The sequence below is a fragment of the Kogia breviceps genome, chromosome X (genome assembly GCF_026419965.1).
Source record: "Kogia breviceps isolate mKogBre1 chromosome X, mKogBre1 haplotype 1, whole genome shotgun sequence".
NCBI classification, from domain to species: domain Eukaryota; kingdom Metazoa; phylum Chordata; class Mammalia; order Artiodactyla; family Physeteridae; genus Kogia; species Kogia breviceps.
Genome location: NC_081330.1, coordinates 124,135,712 through 124,151,304, shown reverse-complemented (window position 1 = coordinate 124,151,304; position 15,593 = coordinate 124,135,712). Strand labels below are relative to the sequence as shown.

At 47.1% G+C, this 15,593-nt stretch overlaps 1 protein-coding gene across 7 annotated transcripts in view; it reads right to left on the bottom strand.

Moving 5' to 3' along the window:
- GPM6B (glycoprotein M6B) overlaps window positions 1–15,593 on the bottom strand; it is a 162,518-nt gene that overhangs the window by 23,951 nt on the left and 122,974 nt on the right. For 2 of the 7 annotated variants that reach the window (XM_059050911.2, XM_059050910.2), the window contains exon 2: window positions 13,759–13,878. The exons of 4 other annotated variants lie outside the window; for them this stretch is intronic. In XM_059050911.2, coding sequence (XP_058906894.1) covers window positions 13,759–13,878 — 120 coding nt within the window. Of the gene's footprint in view, window positions 1–13,758; window positions 13,879–14,421; window positions 14,602–15,593 lie in introns of those variants that run through there. One more of the 7 variants, XM_067023507.1, reaches the window with a different exon arrangement.

Here is a 15,593-nt window from a genome sequence, read left to right as displayed (position 1 = left end):
TCGCCACCACACGCTCGTAGGAAAAAAACCAACAGGGACAGTTTCACTTAAAAATGTCCTTGATGCAGTAAAAAAATTATCAACTTTAATAAATCTAAACCCCCGTTTTGAAGGTTGTGTGCCATGAAAAGAGAAGGACACATACAGGACTGCTGCATACCAGAGCACAGTGAGAAAGTTCACGTGCGACTGAGTTACGAGTTGAACTCGCATCTTGGTTTTCGTTGGACCGCCATTTTTTCTGTAAAGAATGACTCACAAGCTGTCGTTACTAAGACTTGGGAAGTCCCTGGTGGTGCAGTGGTTAAGACTCTGAGCTCCCAATGCAGGGGGGGCCGGGGTTCGATCCCTGGTCAGGTAACTAGATCCCACCTGCATGCCGCAACTAAGAGTTTTGCATGTCGTAACTGAGGAGCCCCACCTGCCACAACTAAGACCCGGAGCAACCAAATAAAACAAATACATAAAATATTTTTTTAACTACTTGGGAAGAAGACAGACAGATGGCCAACAGGCATATGAAAAGATGCTCAACATCACTAATCATCAGGGAAATGCAAATCAAAAGCACAATGAGATATCACCTTGCACCTGCCAGAATGGTTATTATCCAAAAGACAACAAATAACAAGTGTTGGCTTTAAAGATGTGGAGAAAAGAGAACCCCTGTGTACCGCTGGTGGGAATGTAAATTGGTGCAACCACTATGGAAGACACTTTTCATGTTCTCCGTATAAACGCCCAGAAGTAAAATAGCTTTGGTCATACTGGTAATTCTACTCCCATTTTTTTTTTTTTTTTTTTGCAGTATGCAGGCCTCTCACTGTTGTGGCCTCTCCCGTTGCGGAGCACAGGCCCCGGACGCACAGGCTCAGCGGCCACGGCTCACGGGCCCAGCCGCTCCGCGGCACGTGGGATCTTCCCGAACCGGGGCACGAACCCGCGTCCCCTGCATCGGCAGGCAGACTCCCAACCACTGCGCCACCAGGGAAGCCCAACTCTTAATTTTTGGAGAAATCGCCACACTAATTTGAAAAGGTATATGCACCTCTGTGTTCACTGCAGCATTATTTGTAACAGCCAAGACATGGAAACAACCTAAGTGCCCACTGATGGATGAATGGATCAAGATGATATAAGAACTACCATATGATGCAGCAATCCCACTCCTAGGCATATAACTGGAGAAAACTGTAATTTGAAAATATACATGCACCCCAATGTTCACTGAAGCACTATTTACGTTACCCAAGACATGGAAGCAACCTAAATGTCCATCAACAGACGAACGGAAAAAGGAGGTGTGGTACATATATACAATGGAATATTACTCAGCCACAAAAAAGAATGAAATAATGCCATTTGCAGCAACGTGGATGAACCTAGAGATCATACTAAGTGAAATAAGTCAGACAGAGAAAGACCAATATCGTATGACATCACTTCTATGTAGAATCTTAAAAAATGATACAAATGAACTTATTTACAAAACAGAAACAGATTTCAAAAACAAACTTATGGATACCAAAGGGGAAACGTGGTGGGGAGGGATAAGTAGGAGCTTGGGATTAACATATACACACGACTATATATAAAATAAATAACTAGGGCTTCCCTGGTGGCGCAGTGGTTAAGAATCCACCTGCCAATGCAGGGGACACGGGTTCGAGCCCTGGTCCGGGAAGATCCCACGTGCCACGGAGCAACTAAGCCCATGTGCCACAACTACTGAGCCTGCGCTCTAGAGCCCGCGAGCCACAACTACTGAGTCCGTGTGCCACAACTACTGAAGCCCACGTGCCTAGGGCCCGTGCTCCGCAACAAGAGAAGCCACCGCAATGAGAAGCCCGCGCACCGCAACGAAGAGTAGCCCCCGCTCGCCGCAACTAGAGAAAGCGTGCGCGCAACAACGAAGACCCAATGCAGCCAAAAATAAATATATAAAATAAAATAAAATAGATAACTAATAAGGACCTACTATATAGTACAGGGAACTCTACTCAGTATTCTGTAATGACCTATATGGGAAAAGAATCTGAAAAAGAATGAATACATGTATATGTATAACTGAATCACTTCGCTATACACCTGAAACTAATACAGCATTGTAAATCAACTACAATAAAATTTTTTTTAAAGATTATATGATATATATCTTATGTGTACATACATACACACACACACACACACACACACACACACACACACACACACACAATTGAATACTACTCAGCCATAAGAAAGAACGAAATCTTGCCACTTGCAACAACATGGATGGACCTTGAGGGCATATTATGGTAAATGAGGTAAGTCAGGCAGAGAAAGACAAATACCATCTGACTTCACTCACATGTGGAATCTAAGAAAACGGAACAAAACAGAAAACAACTCATAGACACAGAGAACAGATTAGCAGTTACCAGAGAGGAAGAGGGTTGGGGGTTGGGTGAAATGGGTGAAGGGGGCCAACTGTCCGGTGATGGACCATAACTAGATTTGCGGTAGTGATCATTCCGCAGTGTATACAGATGTTGAACTATAATGCTGTACCTGAAACATTGCGCGTACACACACAGACACACACACACACGTATATACACAGACTTGGGTATCTGGCAGAAATTTTCTCTGAAATGATGTAAATGAGCTTGTTACTTCAAAGAAAACAAATGAGAGTATCTATTCTCATTCAGTTTTGGAAAACTTGCACCTGCGACCGTGAAAGTCCCAGCTTCCCAGTACTTAAAAGACTTCTTGATGAAATCGCTGGTGCTATTAATGAACGTGCCTTTGGGGATGTGGTATAATGAAATGTGTCAATACTTAGAAGGTCTGCACCACCCAGAGAACCAGTATTTTCCAAAGGACCCCTGTGGGGTGTTACAAAATCGTTCTCGAATACAGACCCAATCAAAGTGCAAGGTAGAGCAAGAGATTTTAATGGGACAGAGTAGAAGAAGTTCACTGATATAGTATCAGATTCCACATTATTAATAATCTCTAAGAAACCACCATTTGTTGGATTTGGGTGTATTATCAAGGAAGAGCTCCACAAATATATGAAGAGGCCATTAACCACTGTGCCACCAGGGAAGTCTTAGTAACTATAGCTTGTTAGTCGTTCTTTACAGAAAAAATGGCGGGCCACCAAAAAACACGGTGCTAGTTCAGCTCGTAACTCAATCGCACATGCACTTTTCTTTGTGCTCTGGTATGCCTCTGAATGAATGTAGAGGCAGATGTAAGGATCCAAGTGTCTAATATTAAGCCAGATATTAAGGAGATTTGCAAAAAGGTAAAACAGTGCTACTCTTCTCACTCAAGTTTTCCTTTGTTTGGGAAAAGAGTTATCTTTCCCAAACATTATTTATGTTAACATGTAATGGGTTTATTATTGTCATTTTAAACAAATAAGTTCATTATTTTTAAAGGATAACATATAGTCTATTTCTGAGATCAAATATTAATAGATCAAATAAATTATGCAACTTCTAAAAGTTCTATGATGAAAGCGTTATTACTTAAGTAATAATAAACTTCTCACTTCTAATTTCTAATACAAAAAAGATTTAGAGATATAACCCACAGGAGCAAAAGCTTTTTGGGGTCTTCAATTATTTTTAAGAGGGTAAAGGGACTTAACAACTCAAAGTCTGTAAACCACTGGTGTACACCATTAAGAAGGTATCATAGGGACTTCCCTGGTGGTCCAGTGGTTAAGACTTGAACTTCCAATGCAGGGGGTGTGGGTTCGATCCCTGGTCGGGGAGCTAAGATCCCACGTGCCTCGGAGCCAAAAAACCGAAATATAAAACAGATGTAATATTGTAACAAACTTAATAAAGACTTAAAAAAAAAAAAAGAAGGTATCCTGAAGTCAGTGGACAGGGGGGCTTCCTGTTAAAGACCTAACTGAGGAATCACTTAAATGATAGATAGGTTGCTTCTCAGTTCTCCCTTGACCGTCCTAGAGTCGCTGACAGAAAAGTCTAACTACATAATGCCAAGAACGCTGAAACTATTTTTAATGATATGAAGAGAATTGCTTTTCAGGAGATCCTTCTAAAAACTTGTCCTAAAATCTATGAAACCAGAAATTTTCACTTTTGTGGTACGTCGTGAAAATCTCAAAATAGATGAGCCTCTCACGTTTGCAATATGGCTTGGGCAGTAGAAAATAAGCAATTATATAAAAGGAAAGTTATGTTCACACGGTGAGAAGAAACAAAGTCAAGAAAAAGACACTCATCAGTCTCTTCCTTTGCCTTTTGTGGGAACTGGCTTTAGTTTTCCTCAAGACCGTGTGTGTGTGCGTGTGTGTGTGTGTGTGTGTGTGTGTGTGTGTGTGTGTGTGTGTGTGTGTGTGTGTGCGCGCGCGCGCGCGTGTGTGTGTGTGTGTTATTAGCCTAGTTAAGTGGGGAGCAAAGAACCAGGGAAACGGATGGCGAGCAGGGCAAGCTAGCTCTAAATCCAAACGGCAGAGATTTTAAGAGCACAAAGATCCTGTAGGGTGTTCAGGAAATCTGAGACCTCCCTGCAGTATTAAGCTTTAGCAGCACTCAACCTCCTTGACCATCTGGGCGACAGGGTCTATGCGCTGCTGGATTCCACTGGATTCAGTCGAGTATCTACTGAATTGCTGCTACGTGCAAGGCACTGTGCTGGGGGCTGCAGGGGTTTGGTTTGCCCTCCCGGCCTTGACACTTTGGAGTGGGGTGAGGGACACAAACACATCAGAGATCACTACAGTAGAACGAAGAGAGAGTTGACTTAGGGACATGGGGAGTGAGGTAGGGACGGATCTCCTTGGCTTAGCGTGGGGAGCTTTGGAAACGGTGTGTGGGTGGCAGTGGTGTAGACAGGCCTTAAAGAACAGAAGGATCCCACGGTTAGGACACATTGACAAGCATGAGTGAAGGAGAACAGGACCGATGCGGTGAGCGGCACGTGGTGAGAGCTGAGGGCGTGGCCAAGTTTATCAAGGGGACCAGGACAGCATCAGGAGAGAAGCTGGGGAGGCAGGCGGGCCCCTCCTGTGGGGAGGCCTCTGAGGCACCTGAAGCCTCGTGTGCTTCAAGACTTCTGCAGGCAGTGGGGAGTGAGGGAAGCTTTGTGGGCAGGCGAGTGACATGATCTGAGGTGTGCTTTGAAGAGACGAATCTGGCACTAGTGAGTAGGCTGGACTGGAGTGGGTGCAAACGAAACTCTTCCACTGTAGGTGGTAGCCGAATGGGTCTTTCTGAGTTGTATTCAAGGCGGGGCAGGGCGTTTTCACTGGAGGCAGGAAGGGGAAAAAGCAGACGAAGCCTGGAGCTGTGAAGCAGTCAGTGTCACACAACATTTTATGGGAATGGCTTGGCGAGAAAAGATGAGAGAATATATGCGAACGAATATTCCTAAGGGCCATTCCAGAAAATGTCAACTAACCCAGAGAGACAGATGGCAAATCAGTGGTTGCTTGGAGAGGGAGGGCTCATAAAGGGACCCAGGGAGACTTTGAGATTGATGGACACGTCACCATCCCGCTTGTGGTGCTGGTTTCATGGGCACATACGTATGTCAAAACTTATCAAATAGGCCACATTAAGTATACGCAGCTTACGCATACCAATTACACCTCAAAAAAGTTAAAAAAAGACAAAAAAGACCTTCTCTCTTTTTTTTTTTTTCTTTTCCCTCCTTCTCTTTTTAAGGTCTGCTTCTTTTTTTTTTTTTTTTTTTTTTTTTGTGGTACGCGGGCGGCCTTCCACTGTCGCGGCCTCTCCAGTTGCGGAGCACAGGCTCCGGACGCGCAGGCTCAGCGGCCGTGGCTCACGGGCCCAGCCGCTCCGTGGCATGTGGGATCCTCCCGGACCGGGGCACGAACCCGTGTCCCCTGCATCGGCAGGCGGACTCCCAACCACTGCGCCACCAGGGAAGCCCAAGTTCTGCTTCTTAAGTTTGATTTTTACAAAAGATGCTAGTAATGTTAAAAGGTTACGAGTCCCCTTTGGAAACTAAGGATTGGCAGCAAAAGGCAGGGCCCACATCACCCTGGCTGGGGCGGGCTGGGGGGACGTATCCTGTGGCTAGAGAACGTGTGGGCTCCCCCGACTTGGTGACAGGAAAGTGAGGGGGCTACTGTCATTAGGGAGAGAAGACAGTGCTCTAAGGAGGCACATGATGCATTTCCATTTTGAAATGTATATATACAGCTTGTGGCAGGCACACAAGACACCCCCAATGATCCTCACCTCCTGATACTCATACCCTTGGGTAATTCCCTCCCCCTGAGCGTGGGCTGAACTTAGTGACTAGCTTCCCCGATTAGGTTTCAAAAGACCGACTTCTGTCTTCCTAGCATTCTCTCTTCTCCCTTGCTGGCACACTCTCTTACCCGCTCACCAGTGCTCTCTGGTGAAGCCGGCTGCCATGTCATGAGGGAGATATGGGAAACGCCATGTGGCAAGGAATCAAGGGAGGTCTTGGGCCAACAGCTAGTGAGGAAATAAGGCTCCCAGTCCCACAGTCTTTGAGGAACTGAGTCCTGCGAACAACCACAAAAGTGATCTGGGGCACAGATTCTTCCACGGTTGAGCCTTCAGATGACAGTGCAGCCCTGGCCAACGCTTTCAGTGCAGCCTCACTAGAGACCCAGAGACAGCTAAGCAGAGCCCAGACGCCTGACCTACAGAAACTGAGATAATATATGTTGTTGTTCCTGGCTGCTAAGTTTAAGATTGATTAGTTATGCAACAATAGATAACTAATACACAGCTTCAGCTCTGGTGTTTGCCTGCACTTCTACCATCAAATCCTTTTGCGTTTTTTTTTTTTTTAATACACAAAGATGCAATGACAATAATAAAACATCAAGAGAAGTTTGCTTCAAATTCACTGTCTGCTAAAGATGTGGTGATTTGGCTTTGGGCATCTTGATGGTAGGTATGTATATAAGTTGCCTTTGAATTTCAGATGTATCCTGTTCTTCAGATAGGTATTTTGAACGGGAATGATACTTCACCAGAGATGCTGTAACGAGGGACTATTTTCTCATCCAACGTTATGATCGTCTATGTATACAGTAGTGGTGGTCAGACTTCAGTGTGGTTCTGAATTGCCTGGGGAGCTTATTAAAACATATCAAATTCCCGGGACCCACCCTAAAGGGCGGCCTGGGAATCTGAATGTTTAACCAAAATCCTTGGTGATTCTGCTTCAGGGCATCAGAGGCCCATACTTTGAAAAACCACTTAAAGAAATGACCCCCAATATTGCCCTTAACAACATATAAATGATCTTTTACATATCACAGAAAATAAACCTTGCTAAACTACAATGAATGGTATAACAGATGAAAACAGCTCCATGGCATCCACTTAACAGGACTTGGTATATTATGGCAACACTCAGAGAGGGACCTGAAGGAGGGGCTGAGCTTCCAGAAAGAGCCAAGAGACCCTCTGAAGAAGGGCTGAGCTTTAGTCTAAAGCCTCTGAACAACAAGTACCCCAGGCAGCAAGGATTCTGGAGCCTGCAGAGAAGAAGGTGAGGGATCTCGGAGGGAGAAGATTTTAGGAAACTGAGTGACTAGCAAAATTTTTAGGTCTTGCCTACCGTAAGTAGACTGGATTTGCAACGTGTGCTAAGAATGCAATTACTCTAAGTCAGGGGTTGGCATTTTTCTTTTTTTAATGGAAAGGGCCAGACAGTAACTATCTTTGGCTTTGCAGAGCCTATGGTTGCAACCACTCGATTCTACTGTTCTTGCAGGAAAGCAACCACAGACAATCTGTAAATGGATGGGCGTAGCTGGTTCTAATAAAACTTTATTCACAAAACCACGGTGGGTGGCATCACCAGCCTGGTCTAAGCCAAGTCCTCACAGGAATCTCCGCAATCTCCACGTGTCAACACTGGGAAAGAGCACAGGAACATAAACCAGGTTGTCTTGAGACCATGGAAAGGCTCGTTTTCATCCTACTGCCTCTCCTACTGGCCGGACGTTTCACCACTGGACTTATTCCGCAGGGTGAAAGCACTGTCCATGGAAGTTTCCAGATAAAACGCAAGCGTGATGCTCTTCAGAGGTAGCCTCGTCCCACTTAAATGACACACACACCCAGAGCTTTCCGTTTCCTAGTACACAGGGAAGCGTTTTATATAAGCTGTGGACAGATATGGAAACACATGGGTGTGAGTGAACAGGGACCCCCGAAAGGACACAGCCTAGGGAGGCGGGAAGACTCTAGCCTCTAGCAGCAGACTTCAGCTGCTTCCCAATGTCTCCAGTTAGCTCTAAGGGTGGCGAAAGAGTTCAAGACAACATGAATTTTAATTAACCCAAACTGAAAACATACAACACAAGGGGCATCATAAAGGAAACAAAGATCAGATGCCACTATTTCTAAAAGACTGCGAATCGCTGCTTTGAATAATCCAAGTCAGTGTCCCTAAAACCAGACGCTGCACCGGAGAGAAAGCTCCAGAATTATACTCAGTATCGATCCATCTGCTTTTCATCTCTGCTTTCTGTGTGCCTACTCCGAGCTGAGGAACAGACACAAGACCAAAAGGCAAAGGGAGTTCTATATACCACAGACACAGTCGCAGCGACTGCTACATAATCGAGAGCTAATCATATACCAACAGCATAGCCGATAAAAAGGTGAACATTCGTAAATGAAAAATTATATGTATATGACTGACATAATAGCCTTTGGTAAGTAAGATACAAAATAGTTACCTGCTCTATAGTGGCACGTTTTTTTGGTGAGAGCTGCAGGTAATTTGAAAATGAAATAATTAATCCACAGCAGAAAACAAAATGCAAGGAACTCTTAAGAAACTCAGAAACATGACATCGATAGCATTCACCTGAGCTAGAATATGCTTGCACTGTGTCCACTGTTCACCTCCATTTAACTGGAAACACCCCGAATCACTGGAAGCCATCAGACAGAGCTGTGTAAACCAAGAGAGCTTTTCCAACCAGACCCTGGGGAAAAGCCACCCCACCCGACACCATCAGACCACTGGGTACGGTCCTCATGCAACCAGCAAGAGAGCCCAAAGACGCACATGAAGAGATCAAGCGTTCCCCACCACGAAATACGCTTCAAGTGTTTGCAGAACACTTGAACTCAAATGTAGTGGCCTTTACAACCTTAGGTTAGGGCAGAGTGACGTGAAAGAGTAACAAATCCAACTGCACTTCCCGGGACCCACATATCCCTGGTGTCACTCTATAAAGTGGATCCACGACAGAGAAGTCCCAGGCTCGGGGGCCTGAGAAAGGCTGGGCATCTCTGGGGGCCCGCCTTCTCAGCTCACACCTGGGCAGACACGTGGAGCCCAACGGGGTGACCTGATTCACAGCAGTGAACAGGCAGGAAATGCTTGCTTGCCCCCTCGAATCCATGCTTGGCCGTGGAAATCCCAACACGTGGACTTCCTGCTAAACTCTCAGCTAAACACCAACGTTCTCCATGCTCTCGCCACACTCTCCATTCTAGCCCGTACGTGAGACGGTGCTCTCTTTGGACTTCTGGAATTATCTATAGTCATCTCAACCCAAGCATCAGAGCCATTTGGATTTCGAAGATGGCCAGAGGGGGAACTGGTGATTGGTGAAGGGGGTGATTTTTCTACTCCTCATCTGGCCGACTGAATGCCGAACTACATACAGATTTACTGGTGCCTGAAGAGTCATTCCTGGTCCCTTAGCTTAGAGCCCTATTAAGTGACAGCATCTTGCATGTCACCGGATTATATGCAAGAAGGTGACGAGGGGGACTTCCCTGGTGGTCCAGTGGTAAAGAATCTGCCTTCCAATGCAGGGGACGCGGGTTCGATCCCTGGTTGGGGAACTAAGATCCCACATGCCGCGGGGCAAGGAAGCCCACGTGCCACGACTACTGAGCCCGCGCGCCTCAACTAGAGCCCACGTGCCGCCAACTACAGAGCCCACGCGCCCCGGAGCCCGTGCGCCACAACTAGAGAAGAGAAAACCCGCCCGCCGCAACTTGAGAGAAGCCCGCGCACCACATGAAGAGCCCGCGCGCCGCAGCGAAAGATCCCGCGTGCCGCAACTAAGACCTGACGTGGCCAAAGATAAACTAAATAAATAATAAACCAATCTTTAAAAAAGAGAAAAATCAATTTCTCCCAGCTCCCGTCAACTACTTTCTCCTCGAGCTCTCCACAAGGAGACAAGCTGTTCCCCCTTTCGCTGCCCCTCCCCACTCTCCTCCATCAAGATTTTAAACAAAGGAAATCAGAGAACGCACATATTCAGGCAAGTAGATAAGACAACCGGAGGTCACTGGCCTATCAAACTAACCAGGACTCAGTGCCTGCACGACTGGCAATTCTTATACCTGCCTCCTCATAAACAGACAGGGAAAGGAGAATGGACACCTCAGGCAATTCTCCGTCTTTTCTAAATATAGAGATTTCGAGAACTTTTCAGGGTCAACTCACTTCTGCGATTCCTTCCGGTCTTCTCCCTTCTTGCTCCTGGACCTTCCTCTAAATTAGTGCTTCTCACACTGTGCCCAGGAACCATCTGGAAATCTTGTCCAAATGCAGATTGGGATTCAGCAGGCCTGGGGGGGGCCTGAGACTCTGCATTTGGCATAAGCTGCCAGAGGACACTGGTCCTGCTGGTCCACAGACCACCCTTGGAACAGAGCATCTAAATTCTCTCAGGTGACACTCTTGAGTGAAGCCTGTGTAACACAACCCATAGTAGCTTGAAGCACACGTGAAGCATAACATTCCATCGAATGCAGCTGTAGCCATAACAGTTCCTTCTTTCCTGAGTGCCACCGTCTCAGGCCACCATCTCAGGCCTACGTCCCCAAGGCAGCGTCACATGGGGTTGCCCTTGCGGTCACCCATCCTTTGATTTCCTGGAGGCCTAGAGAAGATGGGATGTTACCTGGTCAAAGCAACTAAACAATGAAAAAAGAAGAAAGAAGAAACAGATGGTGAAGGCTTAACTATCTAAGTGCTAAAAATGTAGGTCTACGGAGAAGTTACACCCAAGAAGGAAAATGGGAAACGATCAAGGCAAAGCAAACTGGAAGCACCTTGACTTCTCCAACGGGGAATAAGTAGGTTGAGGAGAAAAAAAACCAAAAAAGACACAAGAGCCATATGGAATCCTCTATTTCTGCCCTTACACCATCTGGTTTGGGATCTAAGCACAGAACGGCAACTGCACCGATTCAGGAGCCGGCAAAATCTCCAGGCGACTAGGAAGGTGACCCCGTGGCTGCGTTCGGTCCCCTCGCCCCGGGGCCCGCGACGGCCTCTTTACACCACCCCACGCGAGGCCTCTGCCCCGGCTCCAGACACACGTGGCCGCAATGCGTGTGCCACACGGGCGCCTTTCCCCCAGCGATGTCCGCCTCGCACACACACAGTTACCAGCACAGGTGCATGGCAAGATGACGCTAGAGATCAAGTTCAGTTATTCTGTTTCTCCCCGCTCCGAAGAGAACCTGCTTGTTCGTGGAATCCTCACCTGAAATATCACCAGCAACGTGAGAACTACTAGAGTCCTACGATCTCTCATCATACCATCCCCAAATTCCGAAAACTCTGAAAATTAAGGGTTTTTTTGGGGGGGGAGGGTAGGGAAAAGGGGGTCGAGCTCATCTGGCAGCAAAACCTGTTCTGCACTGAATTTCCTTGACGCCCAAGCGTAACTGCAGCTCTCCAGAAAGGTCCACGTGCTGGACTCGGGGGGACGCCCCCAGCCCTCACTGGGAACGTGGCGTCGCACACCGTGTGCGTGCCCCGTCACTTGTCCAAAACCTCAACTCTTCTGAATTCTTAAATACATTTGGCCCCAAAGGTTTCGGAGAGGAAATTGGAGGCTTGTATTTGTTTCTTCTCAGCTGCCACTGCTGCTTAGAACGCCCATATTGACCTTTACGCTTTGCCACCCAAATCCAGGAAAGATGCTTAGTTTTTCTCTCCATTTCTAACTGGGCTGGTGTCTTCCGACACATTCTTACAATGAAGACCATTCTCTTTCAGGCAGTACTTTCAGATAATGTGGGGACCTTCTTGCCATGTTACCAAGTACTGTTCATTCTCTCTCTCTCTCTCTCTCTCTCTCTCTCTCTCTCTCTCTCTCTGCCATTGAATTGTGCATGTTTACTTTTGCTTTGGCGGGGGGAGCGTTTTAAAAATTGCTTTGTTGAGCTACGTTTACATAGAAAATTCACCTGTTTTCAGCGTGCAATCCAGTGGTTTTGAGTCCATTTACAGAGTGGTGTAACCATCACCACGATCTAATTTTAAAACCCCTCCTCCCCCCAGCCTCTGGCAAACACTCAGCTCTTTTCTGTCTCTCTGTCTCTCTTATCAATGGAACCCCTCCGGTATTCGTTCTCGTGTGTCAGCTTTCACTCAGCATCCCGTTTCTGAGACCCACCCGTGTCGCGGTGTGTATCGCGCGTACTACACGCCCTTCCATCGCTGCACGGTATTCCACTGTAGGGATACATGTCTAATGGTAATTTAAAAAAAAAAAAATCAAGATTCCAGAACCTTCCAGCCTTCGAAGGATCCAAGAGAACAAATGTCTGATGGCATGTCCTGCTCACCTCTTCTAACTGGCACTGCACGCGCACACACAGAGCTGGCGCCTAGGAGCCACACGTTGAGTGAAGGAATCCGTCACTCAAGGTGTAGAACGAATTCCAAAGTCAGAGGTCATGTTCATGAACCTGAAGCCACAATTTAGGTTTTAAAGACAAGATTTAAAAATTATTCAATGAATTACAGGTGGTCTGACTTTGGAACCCAACGTGTGTCTTCCACTGTACCTCAGGATCGCTCTGTCCAGACTGGCAGGTTCTCTGTGGTCATTTCTGATTTATTCCCGCGCAAGTTAAGCCAACATTTGCTGCTCTGGGGTCACGCGGAGTTACAGGGGAACTTGAAGCCTGCTGTGTTTCTTTGAGCCACCACCATCCCTTGATATTCACATTTTAAGTAACTTGAAACCACTGGATTTTAGCTCACTGCGCCGAGTCTGAGGGGGCTCAGTGTGACTGTGAGGATGTGGAGGATGGGTGAGCGCCCCGCCCAGCTTTGCCCCCTTCCGGGTCCCCGCATGGGCCGATGCACAGCTCACCCAGACCCGGCGCTGAGCCGATCCGAGAGAACAGTGCCCCTCCTGAGCAAGGAGACTGGAGCCTGGACCCTGTGCACCTACCTGGTGGGAGGACGTACCCAGGGAGCCGCTTCTCATTTCATGGGCTCTGAGTTTTCCTTCTCCAAGGCAATGGACTGATGTTAAATCAGAGCGTTGCACAGCAGTGTTGCCAGAAAGACACCTGGGGACGCTGACAGCACCCTCAGAGCCCAGGCTCCTCAAATGTCCTGGCTCAGTTCTTGGTCCCATGATGGACACGTGTAACGCCCCCCCCCCCAACCCATTATTGGTTCAGATATTAGAAACTGCGTGCTTAGCCCCAAGGGATACCTCACTGTACACTGCTCCTTTGGAGAAGAGGTGAGGGGGAGGAAACAGGGAGGAGGGAGAAGAGAGAGGTGAAAGATGGGGTGGAATGGAAAGGAAGAGAGGAAAAGAAAGAGGATGAAAAAAAATTTTAAGGGGCTAAATCCACCCCGACCCCTGTGACCAAATTAACGCATCAAGCAAAACAGAAAACAACACCAAACCGAAAGAGCTAGCACAAATCATATTAAAGATAACAGTTGACTTGCTGTGCGAATTCACCCCGAGGCTGTATTTACCTGGACTGCTCAAGAGGCTAGCCCTGTCCCCCAGGGTTGGCACGGGACGGTACTGGTGGTTCTTTGAGCCTGGGTACATCCAGTGGTACCTGCCAATTTCCATTTCAGCTCTGCTGTTCACTGCCAATTTCAGGTGGCAAAGAGTCAGTGTCTCTATCTCCAGCAAAGATTCTACACATCAGCATTTTAATTTATTCTTTTACCATATAGTTCAAGGAAACAGGGAGTCCACAAAATATGCTATTGAATTGCAACCTTTCAGTATCACCTCATCGACTCAGCAGAACACACGGAGAACGTAAGTCTCCTCCTCCATTTTTCAATTTAAGTTGACCAAAATCACCAATATGGTCTTTATTTTCTGTATTTTCTCCATCTCCCCCCAAGTCCCACCCCTTAGAATGATCATTTTGGGCAGACGCTATTTATAAGGAAAATCTGCCTTCTCACCATCGTTATGTTTCTTCCTGTTTATTTCACTTTCAGACGCACAGAGCACCATCGTTATTGCAGCTACCCAAGCGAGGGTGAATCCAGGCTTGCTAGGACGGTGCCTAGTTCCAGCCTGCAAAGTATGGCCAATGACCCCATGGTCTGCTGAACCTTGGATGAAAACTCCAGTCCTTCCACTGACATCTGCAGTATTCTGTCACCTCATCTTACCTAAGCTCAGGACTTCAGAGTCTAGAATGTTCCAGATTAAATCCTGTTCCAATGATCTCCCAGTGTCTTTATAGAGAAAGGGCTGCTGGTCTTGGGCTTGAAGCACTGCTTCCTCCCACAGGAGGTGACACGTGGGCTCCCGGAGGCTCAGGTCCTTATCTGGTAATCTGACTATATTTCTTACTTCTTAGGGGATTGGAGAGAAAAACATCTATCAACTTGCCTGACACCGAAACAGATGCTGGTAACTATTAGCTGAATTACAACCTTGAAATCCCCGAGAGACCATAAGGTCACTATGGCCAGTTTATAGGTGCGAATCCCATCAAACCTAATGACGGGTTACGTCCTCCGGGGTGCCACAAATATTTAAGGATTAAAAAAATGGTGCTGACATTGATCTGGGTAATTATTGCATCAGAAGAGCAGGTTATAAGGCCCCACTGGGCACCTCAGACCGCTGAGCATAAAGACTAAGCAAACTGCCGTGTTGTGAGGCAAAACGGCGATTGCCCTGCCCGGGTCCGCGGGAAACCTCACCAGCTGTGAGCGAAACCCCACCTCCGAAAACTCTCGAGGTATTTCCACTTGGGAAGTGGAGACCTACGTTTCTAGGTGGCGTTTTAGGGCAAACCTTTTCGGCTTCAAGGTAAAGTAAAACTGTCTTTTAGAGACGTTGAAAAGACTGGTTAAAGACTTTTTTTTTTTTTTTTTTTTTTTTGGTGCTAGGCGGGCCTCTCACTGTTGTGGCCTCTCCCGTTGCGGAGCACAGGCTCCGGACGCGCAGGCTCAGCGGCCACGGCTCACGGGCCCAGCCGCTCCGCTGCATGTGGGATCCTCCCGGACCGGGGCACGAACCCGTGTCCCCTGCATCGGCAGGCGGACTCTCAACCACTACGCCACCAGGGAAGCCCTGGTTAAAGACTTTGAAAGACATTTGAAAGGGGAACAAACGATGCGAGGACAAGATGAGGACTGCACAATCAAAGTATTTTTTTCCCGCTGCTGGTTTTGCTGTTCGTGAACGTGATGATGGCTCTCATTTACAGCGTGCTCGCGGCGTGCTGGTCACCGAGCAAAGCACGTTGCACTCACCTCAGGATTTCTCTTTACACGAAGTCTAAAGGTTTTTGTTCTTTTTTAAAAAATGTGTAACATAGGCAAAATTATCT